A 21887-nucleotide genomic window follows, 5' to 3' on the forward strand; every position below is an offset into this window, starting at 1 on the left:
ATGGAATTTTTTAAATGTTATTATAATTATACATATATGACGCAAGCTGACACAGATGCTCTAGATCAGGCGGGCTGAAGAAAGAGAAAAGGCACTACACTTTTTGATGCAGAATACTGGGAGTTGGCCATGGCCATACCCAAAGTGTGCCATAAATCAATGATCGCAGTTGACCCCTTCCCCCTGTGTAAGTACATGTACATACTTAGTTGTTGGGTTGCTTGCAAATACATGTGCATGGACATGGGCATGGGGAGTAAGTAGATGTATTTATAAGATATTATCAAAAGTAAGATTCTGCTTCATTCTGTGCTGGAAATCAGTACATAAAGGGATAACCTGTGCTGTTACCGTTACTGCCAATACTGGGAACTGGGAGTGGGAGCAGGCGAAGCGCCAGCACCGAAAAAGAGCCCTAAAAGTTGCACTTTTATTTTCCAAATCCGACCCCAGGCCCGGGAAATTTGAAACTCAGCTCAATATCGCCAAAAAGAGACTATTTTATCCCTTGCTCACAAGAGCTTCCCTGGTGGTATCGTCTTGTTCCGAGGCAATGTTTGGGAAGGTGCGGGCATTAGCTGCCCTAAGTTTCGCGGAAAGCTCCAAGCGACATCATTTTCCTCGCTTTCTCGCCAGAGTTTTCAAGACCGACGCAACTCGTCGTCAAAAAGTACTCAGCGTGGATTTCGTGCCGAATTCCGCCCCAAACAATTTAGGCTGACCTCTCGCCACCAATCGAACCCACTGATATGTATCTACCTATACACGAGCAATGGTTTGAGCCCAAAGAAGGACAACTTCACAACGAGCACACTTTCTGAGGGTAATATTTTCTATGTATATCAGTATTAGAACACCACCAAGACGACAAATTGACCAGCAGAAAGACAGAAAGTTGCACTACAAATACATGCATACAGCAGCTGTATAAACATAAATAATTGAACAGAAAACTATGTAACTGGATCCCACCAAAAACAGTAAAGCATCCCAAATAGTATGCGCATACACATATACATGAAGGAAGGCTATGTTGCCACCATACACTGGCTACGCACACGGACATCATTCTGGAGAGCTGAGCATCAGCGTGCGCACACACCCACACACACATCTGCATGCACGCGCGCACACCCACATGCGCATGCACACGCGCGCGCGCGCACACACACCCACATATACACATGCACGCGTGTACACTCCTGCCCTGTGCTGTCGAGCCACTGCCACAAGGGTTGCGTGGGCCTCGAAGGCACCGGAGAGAGAATAGGAGAACGCAGTCCCATAGATACACACGCACACACACACACACATGTACACAACACGTGCAAGTACACACGTGGCAGCTTACTACAAGAGAACCACACAAGTTCACATGTGGGCGCGAACTGTATTCACAGTTGGTCATACTGTCTTGGGCATATGAGGGAGGAGCAGGAGAGTGAGTGATTGACTCAGACACAATGCGCTTCAACATGCTAGCACATGCACCGGTTTCGGACAGTGGCAGAACGTGACGGAGAGAGAGAGAGAGAGAGAGAGAGAGAGAGAGAGAGAGAGAGAGAGAGAGAGAGAGAGAGAGAGAGAGAGAGAGAGAGAGAGAGAGCACCAGCGTTCCAGCTCAAGCTCCAAATTTCTAGTTGCTTCTCCTGGTCACAGTAAACACAGAACAGGGCTCAGGCAGTGCCGAGGAAGTGCTTGTACTTGGTGCAGTGTCGTGAGCAGGATAAACTTCCAACATCTCTACACAGTGTAGCTCTTCAGGCGCACACGAAGACTCAGAAACCGGAATATACTTTACATGATGATTGAAAGTCCAGCAGCACAACAAAACTTCCAAGGACTGGTTTGGCACTAGCTTCCGTCTCATTGGCGTGCGCCCAGCCAGTTTTGGAAAGAAAGAGTAGACGTTCATTCCTCGTTCAACCTGCAATGAACTGGAGACAACACAAACCAACAAGACGACGATGGTTATCATCAGCTCATGTGTTCACCACCGCAGTGCTACCATTCACTTTCCTGCTCCAAATGCACTACCAGGCTGCATGGTACTACTGTCGTGGACATGGAAATCCGGTCGCACGTATAGCGGCCCCAGGGCGCTGGCCATGCAGCCGTAGCACGGTTTATCATGCGCTGCTGATGGTCGCATTGGATCAACATGTGCACTGCATGCAACGTTCTGTACGTGCTGAGGGTGCCGGCCCCGGTCAATCGACTGGATTTCCATGTCCGCGACAGTACGATGTGTCGATAATAGACCGTGATTTGCATTTTCCAATGATTAGGACTGGTATTATTTCTATTTTTCACACTTAGAAAGAAAACAAGGGGCAAGATTTGATCTGGATTATGTGGTTGTTGGCTATGTCAACATTTGAAAGAGGGTTGCAACCGTGATAGCACTGCAACATGAGTTTGCATGGTATACTCAACAGTTGGCGAGCAGAGAATTTCGTGCCGAATTCCGCCCCAAGGTTGTGCACAGCAAACAACTTGATATATCATTAGCCCTACCCTTGTGCTATACGTACCCGTTGTGCCGATCGAGCCTGAGCCCTCTACTCGACTCCACGGTCCAATGACATTCGGTCATCATGGCCAAATTCAAGTCACTCAAGTGTTGAGAAGTGTCTACGTCGTCGCACACAGCATGTGTCGACATACAAAAATATGTGTACGATAGAGAAAGAACTACTGAAGAGCAGCCAACTGGTATCAGCATTCTCCTTCAAAGGATAGGTCGGTGGCAGAGGGCCAAAGCCGGACAATAGTTGGAAATTCTCAGCGTTGAATTTCTACAGGCTGTAGATACCTGGAAAAGCTCGATTTCCCGCCACGGAAAATAAAAAAGTCTTGATTTGGGGTGCTGGGCCTGCTGGCGCTTCGCCTGGGAGCTCTATTTTCAGTTTCCCAATTTTTATTTTCGTTTTTTCTAGCCCACAGCTCGTACACTGACGTACAGTCTGTCAGTCAGACTGTCCAGAGAGTCGCAGAGACTGAGACTCAGGTCTGACCTGCCACGTGACCACTGTGCTCACGTGATTGGCTAATCCACGGTTCGGCCGACCCGCGACATTCAAAATCCGAAAATGTGTTCAAGGTTGGGATTATTATTTTTATTCGCGAAAGGCTAAAGGGACAAGCTTATCTATTTTTGCGGATTTTCTTTCATAAAAAATAAACGTCACAGGCTGCTCTTCGGAGGTGTCCGCGTCCCAGCGGTCCGGGCAAGCGACCGAATCTCAGTGGGACACTTGGCCGTGGCCTCTGTACTGGAATCTGTGGGAGAGCCTTTCCAGGGACTACAAACCTGGGTGTACCCGGGTATCGGGTATGGCTCCTTTTTTGTTCCTTTCCTTTTTATTTGTTTTTGCTGAGAAAGAAACGTTGCTGGATGGAAAGCTTTCTGTTCCCGCCATGCGCCAGCGCCTTTGCTCTAGTAAAACATTGCTGGCTGATAATGGTCATTGCTCGTGATGTCAACTTAGAAGGTGACGGGAAGCTGGGTTTCTTGCCATTTCCAACTTCCTGACTCTGAAAATGTAGCTTGAACTAAGAGCTCCAAATATTTCAGTTTTTCGATGTGCCAGACCTATTGTTACGACCTGCAGAGATGAGGAGCAAGTCAGGCGTTGGATTAATGCCAATAATGGTGTTTATGGCCCGGACGACGCCAGCGGTTTTCACTTGTCAGGAGGACAGCCGAGTTGGAGCAGGCAGATGACAGATTATTAACTTCGAGCATTTTTAGCCGAGTGGGTGGCTTGCCAAAGAGAATCGTCTCAGTTCCTCATGGTTACTAGTATCTGACAAATGCCTCTTATTGCTAGTCTGCACTAGAGCATTAGCAGAATTGATCATGTCACAAGTAGTGTCAAGACTTGATGTCCTACGATTATACTCAGATCATGTTGCTACTTCAAGGAATATTCGTCCTGCCACTGTACACTCTTCCAGAATTGCATGCAGAAGTCACATGCCTGTCACAGTGTGCAACTTTGCAAGGGACACCGCGTTTGCACTGCTTACGGATTCAAGCGGATGGAGTGCAGGCCAGATAAGAAGACATAATCCGTCTTTTCAAATAGCTTGGGCTGCTATTAATTGGCTAGACTCCTGGAAACATGGACAAGAATCTAAACCAGTCCACGGAAACAATATCACGCCACACAGGAAGCTAAATGGCAAACCAATCAAGTTCTTTGGTAATGAAGCCGTTCACCAACATTGTCCGGTTGCATGGCTAGTGTCACTCAAACAGGACCAATGGACCTAAAAGATACGCTGTTGATCAACCACAACTCCAATACCACTGAGCAGTGTCTTCTATACAGATCCAATTAGATATTCAAGAATATGAGTGGAAGTTGCTGGTATAGTCTCTCCTAATGACCGCGTATTTGGCATAATGTTCTCTATACTGCACTCTAGAGCTACTTACCTTTTCCGGCATTGAACTCAGGCAGGGACCACTCGCCTGCAGAATGAGCCAATTGACACAGAAGCTAAGTACCATGCGCATCCGTCGCAAGAGAAACACGCAAGTCTGCAAGTGAAGTGGATGGACACCCGCTGATTTTCTCTTATGCCGATATCAGACATGACCTGAGTGAAACGTATGAAGACTTGCACCACATTACTGCACAATTCCGTATAATTATTGCGAGGCCTTGTGAAATGATTCTCAATGCACACCTGGTCTACGCCACACAGAATACATCGGATTATAATCGCCAATACAGCTGCCTATGTCTCTCTCTCTCTCTCTCTCTCTCTCTCTCTCTCTCTCTCTCTCTCTCTCTCTCGATCTTCATCTATATCTCTCTATCTACCTATACCGAATCTGCGGACAGAACTCAGTGTTTCGTCCTTTGTGGACTCATCAGCGCAGCACAGAGAAAATGAGGCCGAACCTGATTGCAATGAAAAATAAAATTTCCAAAGCCAGACTTAATTCTCCACCTATCAACTCCCTTCTGTGTGTATGCGCGTGCATGGGTGCAGGGTATATGCGCACATATCTTTCTCTCTCTCTCTCTCTCTCTCTCTCTCTCTCTCTCTCTCTCTCTCTCTCTCTCTCTCTCCCTCTCTGTATATATCTGTCGGTCTGTCTATCTCTCGTCTGTCTGTCTTTCTCCTTCTGCCTGTCTTTGTGAGTTTGCCTGTCTGTGTGCCTTTCGTCTGTCTATCTGTCGTCTGTGTGTTTTTCTCCTTCTGCCTGTCTTTGTCAGTCTGCCTGTCTGTGTGCCTCTATGTTTCTCTTTCTCTCTCTCTCTCTCTCTCTCTCTCTCTCTCTCTCTCTCTCTCTCTCTCTCTCTCTCTCTCTCTCTCTCTCTCTCTCTCTCTCTCTCTCTCTCTCTCTCTCTCTCTCTCTCTCTCTCTCTCTCTCTCTCTCTCTCTGTCTCTCTCTCTGTCTGTCTCTGTCTCTCTCTCTCTCTCTGTCTCTCTCTCTCTCTCTCTCTCTCTCTCTCTCTCTCTCTCTCTCTCTCTCTCTCTCTCTTTCTGTGTGTGTCTATGTGTTTCTCTAAGTCTGAGTCTTGGTCGTTCTATCTGCCTCTCTGCGTAACTCTCCAACTGTTTCCTTGTCTCGGTCTGTCTGTTTGGCTGTCTCTGCTTGTCTCTTTATGTTTGTCTGTCTGCCTGTCCCTGTATTTATAGCTCTATTTCTCTCTCTCTGCAGCTATTCTTCTGTCTCTCTCTGTTTCTGTCTCTGACTTTCTATGTCTGATTGTCTGTCTCTGTCTGTTTTTCTCCTGAGTCTGTGTGTCTGTCTGTCTCTCCTGTTTTTCCTTAATGTTTGTCCCTCTCTTTCTGTCTCTGTCTTTCTGGATCTAATCGTCTGTCTGTTCGTCTTTGTCTGTCTGTCTTTGTCTCCTTCTCTTTGAGTCCGTGTCTCTGTTTGTTGCTCTTTATGCGCATCCCTCTGTTTCTGTCTCGGTCTTTCTGTGTCTGCCTGTCTCTATCTCTGTACCGGCCGCTGTTCTGCACATAATTTAATCGTGTGGCACCACATACGTGGCTGTATATTTACCTATGCGTTGGACATTCACACCCAAACACACACACGCACACACACACACACACACACACACACACACACACACACACATTGTCTTTGTCTGTTTTTCTCCTGATTCTGTGTGTCTGTCTCTCCTGTTTTTTCTTAATGTTTGTCTCTCTCTTCTTGTTTCTGTCTTTCTGGGTCTGATCGTCTTTGTCTGTCTGTCTTTGTCTCTGTCTCTTTTTCTCTGAGTCCGTGTCTCTGTCTGTCGCTCTTTATGTGCATCCCTTTGTTTCTGTCTCTGTCTTTCTGTGTCTGTCTGTCTCTATCTCTGTACCGGCCGCTGTTCTGCGCATAATGAAATTGTGTGGCACCACACACTTGGCTCTACATTTCTCTTTCTCTCTGAGTCCGTGTCTCTGTCTGTCGCTCTTTATGTGCATCCCTTTGTTTCTGTCTCTGTCTTTCTGTGTCTGTCTGTCTCTATCTCTGTACCGGCCGCTGTTCTGCGCATAATGAAATTGTGTGGCACCACACACTTGGCTGTACATTTCTCTTTCTCTCTGAGTCCGTGTCTCTGTCTGTCGCTCTTTATGTGCATCCCTTTGTTTCTGTCTCTGTCTTTCTGTGTCTGTCTGTTTCTATCTCTGTACCGGCCACTGTTCTGCGCATAATGAAATCGTGTGGCACCACATACGTGGCTGTACATTTACCTATGCGTGGGACATTCACAACCAAACACACGCACACACACACGCACACACATACACACACACACACACACACACACACACACACATATTCACACACACATTATCTACCTCTGTCTGTTATTCTCCTGAGTCTGTGTGTCTGTCTGTCTCTCCTGTTTTTCTTAATGTTTGTCCCTCTCTTTCTGTCTTTATGGGTCTGATCGTCTGTCTGTTCGTCTTTGTCTCTTTCTCTCTGAGTTCGTGTCTCTGTCGCTCTTTATGCGCATCCCTTTGTTTCTGTCTCTGTCTTTCTGTGTGTGTCTGTCTCTATCTCTGTGCCGGCTCACTGTTCTGTACATAATGAAATTGTGTGGCACCACAGACTTGGCTGTATATTTACCTATGCGTGGGACATTCATACACCCACACACGCACACACACACACTCGTACGCTCGATCATACAAGTACATGTAGTACTGCAGAAGTCACATCAGAGATATAATTAAAACTCTCTCTCTCTCTCGGGTGCAGCGGCAACTTCCTTGACACTGTCTCTCTCTCTCTCTCTCTCTCTCTCTCGCGCGCGCTGTGCCTGCCGCTGTGCTGTCATACAGATAGTGAAATTGTGTGGCACAGAACACGTACATGACTGTATATTTACCCACGCGTGGGACATTCACGCATGCACACACACTCACACACACACACACACACACACACACACACACATGACCAGCAGCAAATAACATTTCATAGCTACAGGACCTTCAAAGAAAGTCATGGTGTCAAGAAGATATACAATGTCATGTAGAAGGATAATTGTAAAACAGCTTGCTGTCTAGAGCATTGGTAATATAAATTATCATATAATACATGTAGGGAAACTCCTAGAGAGTCAAACTATCGCGAGAGTCTATTTTAGAGTAGAGTGGGTGGGTACGCAGACCAGCGTAAGTCATAACAAATATTAATTGATAATAAAGTGTAACCAATGCTGGTAATGGATCATGTGTGAGCGACCAAAGAGGCGTACATCACATGTCCTGTACCACTATAACCACACACAAACGTCCAGGAGAATTTCACGTACCGATGGATCTATCATGCTGCCGGGATCCCTCATATATATCATACTGTGGTACAAAACCATCGGAGAATTGCAAGGACCTAAATACGGCAAGCAAATCAGGGACATTAGGTGCAAGACCCGTTGTTCTAGTTGTCTAGACTGCACTGTGTTCTTGAAAATACTGAGCCTCCACGTTGTATCTGCATGTGGCATCCCTTGATCTCATTTGAGTAGTAGTAGTAGTAGGCATGCACTGCATTACGTTTTGATGAAAGGTTCGATAGCTGCTGAATGGGTTTATCATTTGGCTTCCTGTGTGGGTATTGTTTCTGTGGATTGGTTCGGAGCAATGTTCAGATGGTCCAGGCATCTGGCCAATTAATTATGGCAGTCCAAGCTAGTTGAATATCCGGATCACTTTCTCTCATCTGGTCTACACTCCATCCGCTTGCATCCATAAGCAATGCAAAGGCGTTGTCCATTGAAACTGTGACAGGCATGTAACTTCTGCATGCAATTCTGGGAGAGCGCACAGTCGCAGGACGAATATTCCCGTGAAGTTGCAACATGATCTGAGCATAATCGTAGGACATCAAGTCTTGTAACTACTTGTGACATGATCAATTCTGCTATGCTCTAATGCAGACTAGCAATAAGAGGCATTTGTCAGATACTAGTAACCATGAGGTGCTCAGACGATCTGCTATAAATACTCAAATAATCTGTCATCTGCCTGCTCCAACTTGGCTGTCCTCCTGACAAGTGAAAACCGCTGGCGTCTTCAGGGCCATAAACACCATTATTGGCATTAATCCAACGCCTCCCTAGGCTAGGCCCTTGCTCCTCATCTCTGCAGCTTCTAACAATAGGTCTGGCACAACGAAAAACTAAACTTGATACTTGGAGCTCTTAGTTCAAGCTACATTTTCAGAGTCAGGAAGTTTCAAATGGCAAGAAACCCAGCTTCTCTTCACCATTGGCATCACGAGCAATGACCATTATCAGCCAGCAATGTTACTAGAGAAAATGCCAAAGGCGCTGGCGTGAACAGAAAGCTTTTCATGCAACAACGTTTCTTTCTCAGCAAAAACAAATAAAAAGGAAAGGAACAAAAAAGGAGCAACACCAGCAGGCCATGCCAGGGATATTTGTCCATACCCGGTACCCAGGTGTGTAGTCCCTGGAAAGGCTCTCTGACAGATTCCAGTACAGAGGCCACGGACAAGTGTCCCACTGAGATGCGGTCGCTTGCCCGGACCGCTGGGCCGCGGACACCTCCGAAGAGCAGCCTGTGACGTTTATTTTTTATGAAAGAAAATCCGCAAAAATAGATAAGCTTGTCCCTTTAGTCCTACCCTTTTTATTCCAACTTCCAAGGTGTTCGTTCCATTTGCAGAGGTTTCGATTTGTTTTGTTGCTTGATTACCCGATCGGGTGTGTCGTGAGTGAGTGGTCACTGTGGTTCGACTGGTTCTTGTTCTGCCCACCACCCCCCTCGAATCACCTTCTTCGCCCTCTCTCTCTTCAAGAGAGACTGAGACTTGAAATTCACGGGGGCGAAAGGACACTCGTGGTTGCTGAGCTCAGCCTTCATCACCCAACTGGACCAAAGGTACTAGACTAGAGCTCCTATAATGCTATATCCGCACGGGGCATAATTATAATTTTGTTGCCAGAAGCCTCACCGACTGCTAGTCACGAATGCAGTCGTAATCTGGCACATTGTCCTACCGTATTCCTGTTCCTCTCGTATGTCGGGGAGAATGCCCAGAATCGCGAGTGATACTTCCCACCACTGGTAGATCTACCAGGGAATACTAAATACATTAGTACAGTACTCCCTGGTTCCTACTGTCCTACCTGGTTCCTACTATACTGTCGCCTTTGTTTTTTTCTGCGTGACTTTTACATTGCTGTTAGGGTGCTGTGTGTACTGTATGTGTCACACAGTGCAGTGGTCACTTTATGGGTGATAAATCGATAATTAAAAATACACACATCTCAACTTGCCCATCAGCACAGCTCTGTAGCTCGGTAGTCAAAGTTGAATAGCAGTGCATTGCAGTAGTTGGAAAGATCCATGAAGGATTTCTACCAAGATTATAACACGGAGTGTGAAATTCTGGGAGAATGAGCCCACTGTGAAGTTTCTCATTTAGGTCCATAGTGACTCACCTGTGCTGCGTATCACAACCGTTTATGCACATGGACATTTTGCATTATCAGTTTTAACCAAAAGGTATAATTATTCTGTTGCGTATTCACGATTGGTGCTTGTACAAAAGGTCAAAAAAATACATGCACGTGAATTTCCCTTTTCACCTTGGTAACACAGTAGTCTGGCCCTGACCCTATGGTATGACAGGGTGTCCTGTGATTCAAGATGACCTAAGGGAAACAACTAACTTTACTGGTATTTGTAGCATAGATGCGGAGTTGCACCTTCGGATCCGGTTTATGCGCAGTTGTGTGCTGTAGGTGAAATCCAGCCCAAAGTGCACAGCTGGCACCCTGGACCAGTTCCGATTACATTACTGTGTTTGTACATGTGTATGTCCAGCAGCATTCGCACCACTTCCAGGGCATCGATGGCCGTGCGAGTCCAGGGTGCCGAATATTCACTTTGGGTTGGACGTCGCCTAGCCTAGCTGTACATGTATCTGTAATTATTCCCGTAGCTATGCAGAAGACGTTACTTCAGTAACGTCTGGCGCTAGCCAGGGTCCACACAGCTTTAATTTGGTGTTTGTTTGTTTGTGTCACGGCTGGAGCTATCCCGTATCTGTCCCGTATCTGTGACTACAAAGGCTCTACAGGATTGTACATAACAGCTGTCCACTATATTTGCGGGCCCCTGTATCTGTCCCGTACCGTACCAATATTCGTCGTATTATATATACGACTCCCTGATGTAGAGGGAAATTTGAAAAGAAATAGGGAGACGTGGAGGAAATTAAATTAGAATAGACGCCGAATAGGTGATAGGATGCGTCAGCATAAACATACTTTGGAAGAGAGATCCCGTCGTCTCCAAAATAAGCGTGAACGAGCGATTCAGCGCCGGTCACAGGAAACGTCGGAAGAGAGATCCCGTCGACTCCAGAACGCCCGTGATCGGCAGAGTCCGCCGGTCCCAGGCAACGTCAGGACAGACATCCCGTTGAGTCCAGAACGCCCGTGATCGGCAGAGTATAAGCCGGTCCCAGGAAACGTCAGGACAGACATCCCGTCGAGTCCAGAATGCCCGTGATCGGCAGAGTCAGCGCCGGTCCCATAGCTATGCAGAATACGTTACTTCAGTAACTCATTGAAACGTTTTTGCAATAGAATGATGTAGCTTAGCAAAGGAAAAAAACATTTCCATCAGTTCTAACAACATGCACGATGAGCTAGTCAACAAAGCATAGCGCAGGGCCCTGAGCTTCCAAGCTCTCTCGTTTGCAACTACGAATGCGGAGAGCGGCAAAATATACAGGGTGTGCAGAACTGCTCTATCAGGATTCAGTCCTGCGGTGCGTGACCCAGCATCCTATGATTGCCAGTGATTGGTAACTGCTGCTTGTCCGTTGCTGTTTTATTTATTCATCTCCTGGCTAGGTTATTGTGCGGTTGTCGCTCTTCTCTTTTCTCTCAGACTGTGTGTGGGTAGCCTTGCAGCTAGCTAGCTGCCATGGATGATACCGCGGGATGGCTTTGTGAAGGTACGTGGTGACCAGGGTGACGGTTGCAGTGTTGCAACTGGCTGCGTGTGTGTTGTGTGTGTGTGTGCGCGCGTGTGTATGTGTGTGTGTGTGTGTGTGTGTGTGTGTGTGTGTGTAGTTCATTGCTGCCAGCCAGCACTCCCTGAACATGCAGATACGGCATTGACGGCGTCTCTCGCTAGTTGCTGCTTTCAGCATTGTCAACGCTGCAATCGCTGCTTCAAGTCCCGGGCTGGTTTTAACCGCCATAACTGCAACCGTGGAAAACGTCTTGCTGCAGCCGATAGGGAATCACTGCCGCTGATCTGCATGCATTGCCCAAAGTGTTTCCGACGACAGCAAGACTTGACGAGGCACCAGAAGTCCTGCCAATGACGGTGCCCTCCAAACTCTGGCCCCCTCCGGGGGTGACATTGCCCAATGGGCAGTCATGCTATAGTAGTAGTAGTAGTAGTAGTAGTAGTAGTAGTAGTAGTAGTAGTAGTAGTAGTAGTAGTAGTAGTAGTAGTAGTAGTAGTAGTAGTAGTAGTAGTAGTAGTAGTAGTAGTAGTAGTAATGTGTGTGTGTGCGCGCGCGCGTGCGCGCAGTTCATTGTATACCTTGCAACTATGCGTATGTATCTGTCAGTGTCTTCAGCTTTATGCTATGGTGTAGCAGCACATCCTACATGTTCCACATCTACACTTGTCAGAAGAGCAGATTATCATTGACCAACAGTACAGTGCCGTGTTATGTTGGCAGTCAACAACCCTCCAGTCTCGTCTCAGCTAGGATGGCCACTAGTAAACGTCTTGTCATAGGACGGGGACCAGTTTTGGTAGCTATACTATAAGTTTTGAAGTTGATTGTTCCAACTAGGAACACCTGCTTCTTGCCGAACTTGACACTTGACTGACTCACGACTGCCATCCGGAGCACACGAGGAGCACGTCGCACCTTCCACTCGGCAAACCTGCAAGAAAGCACCACTCCCTGCTCAATACACGGTGTTTCGGGGAATTCGTGTGTTCCTAGTTGGAACAATCAACTTCATGACTATTACCGCCGAAGTCGCAACTTCTAAGTTCGTATTGTTGTCCCTCACGCGGACGTGCGACTAGTTGTTGGAGGTGACAGCGTTGCGAATAGCTATACTGGCTCTCAACGTCTGTTTATCACAACTCCATGAGCGACTCTGACTCACGCTGCTACCTGGAGCTTCACGAGGTGTTTGTCGCGCTGGAAACAAAGCGTCTCTGTAAGTTTGTATCCCTGGTGATGGTTTGGCCTGGAGAGCAGTATATAAGTGGTGCTTTTCAGGCACAATCTTCCTCAGCCTACTCAAGCTCAACTGATGAGGGGTGAATTCCCCGAAACACCGTGTATTGAGCAGGGAGTGGTGCTTTCTTGCAGGTTTGCCGAGTGGAAGGTGCGACGTGCTCCTCGTGTGCTCCGGATGGCAGTCGTGAGTCAGTCAAGTGTCAAGTTCGGCAAGAAGCGTGTGTTCCTAGTTGGAACAATCAACTTCATGACTATTACCGCCGAAGTCGCAACTTCTAAGTTCGTATACTATAAGTTTGTTGTAAAAGCCACTGCATGGTTTATTGAACTGATCACACGTTTGTGATGGATGTGCTGTTTTTGTACAGAACCTGGCTCTGGTTCATTTCATGATCTGCGAGATGAAGTTGCACCACCCCTAGTGTGAGTCGACCGTGGCTTCCTGCTGATGTGCTTGTATTGTCTTGCCTCTCTTCGGCGAATCAGTCATGGTGTATATGTTACACTCAGTATGGCATCATTTCTTTATTTTCATAATCGTCACTGTCTCTATATGGCATCACCTGTTTACTTCGTACCTATATGGCTACACTGCGACTTTCTCTATGTAACTCCAGGTCATTCTCTATATAACTCCAGACGCGACTTTCCCTATATATCTCCACTCAGATTGAGACTTTCTCTCCCCCGAGTCTGTATGACTCCAACTCAGGTTTTGTATGGAGAAGTTGGCAGTCTGAGTTGGAGTCATACAGAGAAAGGCTCAGCCTGAGTGGAGACATACAGGGAAAGTCGCATCTGAAGCTATGTAGAGAATGACCTGGAGTTATATAGAGAAAGTCGCAGTGAAGCCATATGGGCACGAAGTAAACAGGTGATGACATATAGAGGAGTGAACACATATAGAGAGCTGGTGGACTACTGAGTGCTACACATACCATACGTTGTGAAGTGCTCACGTTTTGTTTTGAACACAAGCCTCCGTGTGTGTGTCGGCACTGGTGCCTCAGCTGACGCGCGGTGCAATCGATGAAAGTTCCCCTTCTAGAATTTGTGCAGTTCATGTATACCAGTATGCCTTCTTCATCACTCCATTAAAAAATGCTGCACATCAGACTGAATTATCTGCATTGTTAGCAACACCACTACGTTCATGGATCAAGACGCAGATAAAGGTTCACTAAGTACCAGCAGCGAGTGATGACTTGGTGTTCTGTGTTGTATGCAGTGACGATACGATGATCTACTCCCCTGTTGGTTCACTTGCCTCACGCGCAGGTAAGTTACGTTCCACTGCACAAGTACAAACTGAAGCTTCCCATGGGGAATACTGTTTGCACATGGAAGCAGGATTGCTTGCCTCATCGGGTGGTCGCTTAAACCAGGTTTTACTGTATATCATAGCCTGACTGGGTGGATTTGACAATTCAAGCTTAGGGGATCCAATCTCCGTTAATGCTACACTTAGTACTAGTTGCCATCATAATTTTCCGGCACGTGGCCACGTATGGTTTTCTCTACACGGCATGGAAAATATGATGCATCCTAGAGCTAAGTACCAGTGCTATTTGCAGCACCTGTATTGAATCACACTTTGGTCAAGAGCGGTTCCCAGCCGGTACACATGTATGCAAAGTGACTTTCGTACTTTTAATCTTTCCATGTCTTTTCTCTGTATCTCCCTTTTTTGGCTACATTTGCATAGGCTCTCCTAAAGGGAAGCGGCGCCGCAGTCTTCGGCAGTTGTCCCGAGTGAGCATTGCTGCTGCTGCTGTTCAGGAGAGCCTGCTCTCTGGCGACACATCTCGGCGATACAGCCCTCGTTTGGCCAGCCGTTGTAGCATTCCAATGGATTGTGTTGATGCTAATAGTGAAATTAGCAGCGGTGCTACACCTGTGCCGTCCAGGACTCAGGCCAGTACCTCAAGGAACGTACCATGCAGCGTTTCTCGGCCTCCGCCTTCGGTTTGCCGTGCTTCATCGCGAGCCGCTGCCACTCCACAATTGACCGTTCGCTCTCGACTGCCTATGAGCGAAGCCAAGGCGCGTGGTATCACGTTCAGTTTGTTCAAGACGGTAAGCACTACTAGTATCCTTGCCCAATGTTGTACTTGTATATGCATCATAGTATGCCACTTGTTATTCACTGTCTAGAGTACACACACACACACACACACACATACACACACACACACACTCACACACACACACACACACACACACACACACACACACACACACACACACACACACACACACACGGGATGCAATGGAAGAGATCAGCATGTCTGTACTCACACGTTCATGCTGCTAAACAACCACCAGTAGACTATGCTCAACACTATGCGCAACATAGTCTCCTGATACAGTGCGTATCGCCTATAGAGTTGGTCTTTGATTTTGAGCATTTCATTACTATAAACAATATTATCACTATGTCCAATACTACATGTACTATATGCAAGTGGGGTATCGAAAGACTCAGTGCGCCGTCCACAGGCACACTGTCGATTGAAGCTTGATGATTGGAAGGCACACTACTTGAACTTGAAGTAGGATTGACACCTAATACTCCGTTTTCATCCACTGTGTCCTGGCTGTCTGGGGGATAACTGTGTCTTTTCATTTATTTTGTTTGTGTAGCCGCCAAAATCAGCCGTTGGCCAAACATGCCGCCCGGTCGGACCTGATGAGGATACAGAAGACAAGGTTCTCCGTCGTCTATCATTCTCAAAACTGTTCGCCGTGGACACAAGTGTGAGTTCTTGCAATTTGTGCAAACTCGTTAACACAGTTAGAAAATGATTGTTGCTTGCGCCGAGTGTGCAGTGTGATGTGATGGTGGCATATTGCAATGCTTTAGAGTGGATGTACATGAATAGTAGTATTGTATGTACAGTGAACCTGTCTTTGCCAGACCCTGTGCCAAGCAGAATCCTGTTGGCCGGACAAATTTTCATGCACCAACGTGCTGTGGATCGAACGTACCAAGAGGAATCCTGTCATATCAGGACAGTTTGCGCTGAACCAAGGGTGTCCGGTTAGGGCATGTTTTCCTGTACTTGAAGCATAGGAAGGGCATGTATAGAGATGCACCTACTTAGCCCGGAACGGTGGGAAACACAATGCTACTTTCAGGTGAGGTGGGGGCTACTGGATTTTTTGGTTTGGATCCATGGAATTGGTGCTCGCGATCTTGTACCTTGAGCTGGGCCAGCGTATGAGGGCACAAAGTTTGGCGCCCAGCTCGGTGCAAGATCTACTGCGCAGTAGAAGTCTACGGCATGGTGTATGAGTCACATTGAGTGTACAGAGGCGCATGACCATAATGTATGTGTAGATCTATTCCATGATCCAGCAATATTGAAGTGGAAACTTTGCTGAAGTTTCACCACTACAATCATAATACTACAGTACAGGATAGGGTTCCGGTCGTGGGGGAAAACAGATGGTCGCCCTAGGCCCTGTGCAGGGGTATGGAAAAACAGGTTTTACTGTACTACAAGACCTTTGAACAAGTAGGGTAGGTCAGGTTACGCCAAGTAGGGTAGGTCAGGTGATGCCAAGCACACATCTCTTAGGCCTCGTGTACACGACAGCGATTGAAAAACGTTTTTCTTCATTTTCGCGCGAAAACGATAAACGTGTTTTTCGGCACACAATAGTGACGTGCAATAAGTTGGCCTGGTGGCGGCATGTTTTCAGTACGAGGCTCGCAGTAGTGAAACGTTTTTGCCGCGAGAACAAAACAGAACGAAAATGATTGAAAAACACTTGGAAGGTCGTTTTTCGTTTGAAACGTTTTGAACCGTTTTTCAGCATGCTCGTGTGCACGCTCCTATCAAAATCTGTGGAGGCGTGTTCTTTTGAAAACATTTTGACAAAAACGCTTTTCAATCATGTCGTGTAAAAGAGGCCTTAGGGGCCGTCCGTAATTATCGATCTTTTACACGAAGAGAAAAAGTTTCGTATATGGGTGGGTGGGTCAAGGGGAGTTTCGTTTTGAAAAATATTGATATGAGAGACATCCCCGCATTTTTGCTATCAAGTCAATCTATATTTCGTTCAGGGGGGTGGGTGGGTGGGGGAGGGTCCTAATTTTCGTTTCGTGAAAATTATCGATAATGCCGGATAGCCCCTTAGTGTGGCCCTGTGACTAGTGTGTTTTTGGCTTTTCTCCTGTGTAGGGGGAGGCATTGAATGATAGCAATAGCGTCACATCTCAGCCTGAAGAAGATAGAAGCTGCATGGCCAGCTCCAGTATTGCCTTTCCCAGTGCTGCTGCTGCTGTGAAGAAGAATGCCATAACTCCGGCAAAGAAGTAAGTGATCGACTGGGCTGTGTGGAGATTGTTGTCAGACGGGTTCTGACTTCATGCCCTAGTTCTGAATACCGTACACTTGTAAGGTTACCACAGTATCACAGTACTACAGCGGACACTGCATGCAGTAGCCTCTTACGTCCAAGACCATGTTCATGAGGCTACATGTGACCAACAGTGTAAGGCAAAGCCCTGCAAAAGAGTACAAATTTCCTAGTGATTACTGTCAATCTCACTGCAACAGGTCACAATCACAGCAGTGTATCTAGATTGACCAGACGAGCTAACTCTGATCCATACACACATGGTATCCTGTGCTCCTAAGCTGAGTGGAGAATTGACTAGAAAGAAGGACTGTGAATGCATTGGTATGTTATCGAATACAATACCTGTACTGTGTTTGCTGTTGTGTTGTGGTCTAGAACAAAGCTCTCCCGAGCAACATCACTGTCGGCACCGAGTAATCGCCACTGGCAGGAGTCCAGATCAGCCAGCAAAGTATGCCTTGTGGCTGGCTGTGTGTGTGTGTGTGTGTGTGTGTGTGTGTGTGTGTGTGTGTGTGTGTGTGTGTGTGTGTGTGTGTGTTGTAATCCCGGCACAAGTTGCTATGTCTAACATAGCTGTTCGCTATCCTCGCTTCTGCTATGGGCATGTGTGTGTCTATATGTGTGCGTCTGTGTCTGTGTGTGATTTTTAAATGACTTCGTTTGCTACCGCCCACTTGAAATACATGTAGAGTTTTTCTTGCACATGCCTTTTTTTACTTCAGGTAATTGAGATCGAGCCAGATTGCTTTGGTCCACCCATGCAGCCAGTCGTTGGAATTCGCTCATACAATTATCCACGGCATCATCTCCCCACTGTACAGCTGTAGCCCACACTTGCTGCAGTGATTTCCAGAGTGCTGAGTCGTTTTCAACAACTGTGGTTCTGAAGTTTGTTTGTGCATCTGCTGTTTGATATTGTTCTTTGTTTACCCAGACTCCTAGCACCATCCAGCGACCAGGTGCTGTCTCCAAACTGAAGAAGACCAAAGAGAACGAAGCATCATCGACTCGGTCACCTAGCAAACTGAGCCTGTCGTGGAAATCCACGACCTCATCCCGGCCAGCCGCCACGCCAAAGAAGCCCCTGGGCGACTCTAACCGCATGTGTCACACGTCCACCAAAGCATCGCCTCCCAAGAGGTCACATCTTGTGCGGTCCGCGTCGAAAGCTCAGCGGCCTTCTCAGAATTCTAATATGGCTGAGAAGATTGAGAAGAAGACTCAGAGTCGCATTGACAAAGTACTCGGCACATCTACATCGTCACATCGCAGCGGCGGCTTGGGTCGATCGCTAAGCTTCCGCCGTCCCACCAGCCTTCGGCCACTACCAGGGTCCAGTCAGACATCAGCAGTGAAGTCACCTAAACTGAAGGTGAGTCCCCAATCTCATGTGTTTATGTGGCTGGAGTGGCACAATGTATGTGGGGAAGCTAGCTCTAAAAGATGCGGCGAACTGAAACTCGTGTGCTGGTGTGATCTGCCAAGATGCCGCGTACGGAAACAAACATTCTGGGTAGATAGTACTAGATACATGTTCCCTGTTTAACTAGTATGGGGTAGTACTAGATACATGTTCCCTGTTTAACTAGTAGGGGGTAGTACTAGATACATGTTCCCTGTTTAACTAGTATGGGGTATTCCACAGTAGTGAAAAGATACTACCAGTACCGTAAAGTACCGCCAGAGCGCCCCGTCTCGCGAGAGCGCCCCACCTCGATTTTACAGCCAAGGGAAGAAAATCGTATGGCAGAATGCTACTAAGTTTGTACGATGTGAGAACCTTCGTGTGCTAAGGTCACACTTGGTATGCTTTTATGTGGAGCTCAAAGGTAAACTGGGTACGGATTGACTGCACAATGTGCAATGTTTGTACAAGGTCCGTGTCGTATGACCTACGGACAGGAATCCACCTCCACAAGGCGGCCACGAAAGGACGAAATGGTGGGGCGCTCTGGCGGTACTTTACGGTACTAGCACATGTACAGTGGAACCTGTTCTAAAGGCCGCCGGATATCTGTATGGAGTATTTGTTTGGTCATTCGATAACAAAATGGACTATTCTAATAGTGGATTTTGGGGGGTTGTTCACCACTAGTATTTCCCTACATTACCAACTGGCTGTGTACTACAATGTAGAGCAAAGTGTCAACTATTGTGTGTATTCTCTGTGCAGAGTACGCATGGTTCAACACAGATGACTGATGCAGTATCCCCAGGCGCCAAGAAGCGCAAACTCAAGGCAGCCAGCCGGGCTTCAATCTTCTGTGCTGAGCTACGCTGAGCACCGAGCAAATTCCCTTGTGCTGTTTTCTATGGCCTACCTGTACGAGTAGGTGCCACGTTTACTTCAACGGTGATCAGATACTAGCATCCATCACAAGCTCCTCTCGGGGCGTAGGTGATTCCCTACCTTTTGTATATGACCCACACAGACTACCAGGCTGCAGCTGTGCATGCATCTCAGTTTTCTTACATTGAAGTCGTATTGTCTGAAAGTATATGTGTCATCACTACGATGCAGTTACAATATAGTACACACTGCACACAGATTAGGTTCCTACCCTTGCATTATCCCCAGAATGTGTTTGGTGTCACTTACAGTCCAGTTCTTTTGGTCCTTTCTTCTTTTTCCACTTTTCTACCGCTGGTCATGGAAAGCCATGGACAGGCAACGGTAACTTTCATAATATTCCTCAAGACCTTCAAAGTTCAGACACATAGAGACTCTATTTTGATTAAAGTTTCTTACAACAGACCTGGTATTATTCATTATCTCATGTGCTGTTTTTTTCTTGTTGACAATCAGATTCCCCATTTTATCACAACGCACAGGCACTATTATAGTAATAGTATCCAAAAGCAATCAAGGATAAAAATGCCCTGCTCTATTTTTACTTGTGCTGTACTTTCGTGCTGTCATTGTCCTCATCGCTAATGCTTAGTAACAACTTGCAAGCCCACTGCAGTAATGCTGAAGCAGCATTCTGTCACCTGCTTCTATTCTTCTTCTGTTCTTTTCGTTTACATGTACATGGACCGGAACTAGAAATCCAGCTGTAGCCTACTGTTGCAATGTCCTGCGTGTAAGTGTTGTCATTATAGTACAGCGCTGAATCAGTAAAATCACCATCAAGGACTGCAAAGTGCCCATGTCCAGCACAGTTAGCGAGGTTCATGTCTATATGTCATGGCTTGTTTTAGCAAAACAAAGAGTACCCGTGCATACATCCCGCATCAGGCCATCAAGTTATTGGTATGATTCGGAGTTACGGACATTGCCCGGTCCCAGTCTGCCATGACAAACGAGGTATAATTATGTATGCACTGTAGCTGGATGCCGTAATCCAGGCTGATCATGCATAGTTATGAACTACTCCCGTAAAAGTCCGTAAATAAGTACGTATTTACTTTCGAATTTAGTGACCACACCCGTACTGACTTTCGAGCACGAACTAACTTTCAGACCTGACTTGTGTGTAGTGGAGAAGTCATTTTCATGTTGATGTGCATGCTACGTGCTGCATGTGTGCATCGCACCGGTACTCAGTGTCTGCTCCAGCGCCGGGTGAGCCGGGTAATCCACCCGGTTGGGCGGCGCTTGGACCTGGTTGAAAATATAGTACCGGGTCACCTGTGACCCGGTTGGTACTTTACACTTTCGAACTTTGAAAGGACTGACTACATGGCTTGTACATGTATGTGTCAGATACTTCTTCTTCTTTCGTAATTTTCTAATTCCTGTCCTCTCTTTTCTAAATGCGGCTTATCCATTAGCCTTTATATCATTGGGCGTACATGTGTACCCGGCTCCGACCCGGTTGAAATGGTTGCGCCAGGTACACGTGTACCCGGCTGTCCTACAATCCTGGAGCAGACACTGGTACTTATTTCGGGCAGTATGTTTATCGGGCTTGACTTGACTTCAACAGACAGAGCCAAAAGAATGAAGGGGTATTTCTTTCGGGCAGGTACTTATTAAATTTTACGGACTTTTACGGTACAGTCAGACCTCGCTTATCCCGTTCTCTTTTATCCGGATCCCTCACCATCCGGAAGAGAATCGTTGGTTACCGATTTACAGCATATGGCATGAATACATACAGTGTGTGTGTTCAATTTTCCGGTTCCCTCGCCTGTCCGGATATTTTGTGGAAAACGGATGTGCGCGGTTAACGCTTTCGTGATAAGGATGTCAGATTGGCAGAGATTGCTGCCGGGGAAGGCCAGTGATCCGGCATACGTCACCGGTTCGACAAACGAAACTGTTCTCCCCTCCCTGTAGACTCTGTTGTAAGTGGTGTGGCCGTGGTAGGTGTTGGTGACAGTGGTTATGCAGCCATCACGCTGTAGACAACAAGAATAAGGATGAAAAAGTGTTTTTATACAGTCCGAATTTCATGCACTTATCCTAAGCGCGACCATGATCACTGCGTAAAACACGTGCTTCATCCTCTTGTTCTGTTGGAACTAGCCCCGCCCTTCGGCATTGAGTACAGCAGATCGAGTTTGTTGAACAGACCCACACCTGCGCAAACCATGCCCGCCACCAGTCCAGGTGCATGCCTGTAGACGTGTGTGTAGGAGTAGTGCATGTGCATGTATGGTGTAAGCCTTGCTTGATAGTTTATACCAGGTAGATCTACCGTGATAATTCCAGACTGCCAATTTTTTTTACTTGGCCTAACCAGGGAGTAGTACATTGTACTACACCCTGGTCCTAACCAGGAGTCGTAAAATACGACTCCCTGGTCCTAACTGTCAACCATGGTCAACAAACCGGGCCTTCCTTCTA

General features: G+C 46.9%; 1 protein-coding gene across 3 annotated transcripts; it reads left to right on the forward strand.

The window, feature by feature from the left end:
• Positions 1–9143: 9143 nt before the first annotated feature.
• On the forward strand, positions 9144–20154 carry LOC135808847 (uncharacterized). Of its 3 annotated transcripts, none has more exons than XM_065322076.1 (10): positions 9144–9378; positions 11364–11467; positions 13096–13150; positions 13956–14005; positions 14433–14803; positions 15371–15484; positions 16915–17048; positions 17471–17546; positions 18030–18467; positions 19269–20154. In XM_065322076.1, exons 2-10 carry the CDS (start codon positions 11437–11439, stop codon positions 19374–19376), a joined length of 1377 nt encoding a protein of 458 aa, XP_065178148.1. In that variant the 5' UTR covers positions 9144–9378; positions 11364–11436; the 3' UTR covers positions 19377–20154. The 3 variants fall into 3 exon arrangements, with proteins under 3 accessions (XP_065178148.1, XP_065178149.1, XP_065178150.1); XM_065322077.1 differs by having other exon boundaries at positions 11401–11467; XM_065322078.1 differs by lacking the exons at positions 16915–17048; positions 17471–17546.
• The last annotated feature ends 1733 nt before the right edge of the window (positions 20155–21887 follow it).

The sequence above is a fragment of the Sycon ciliatum genome, chromosome 2 (assembly GCF_964019385.1).
Source record: "Sycon ciliatum chromosome 2, ocSycCili1.1, whole genome shotgun sequence".
NCBI lineage: Eukaryota > Metazoa > Porifera > Calcarea > Leucosolenida > Sycettidae > Sycon > Sycon ciliatum.

Excerpts from the sequence above, each read along its gene's own strand:
- LOC135808847 (XM_065322076.1), top strand. The coding sequence starts at position 11,437 with ATGGATGATACCGCGGGATGGCTTTGTGAAG. Across the intron at positions 17,049-17,470 it reads GCCATAACTCCGGCAAAGAA|AACAAAGCTCTCCCGAGCAA; the intron begins GTAAGTGATCGA and ends GTTGTGGTCTAG. Across the intron at positions 17,547-18,029 it reads AGTCCAGATCAGCCAGCAAA|ACTCCTAGCACCATCCAGCG; the intron begins GTATGCCTTGTG and ends TTGTTTACCCAG.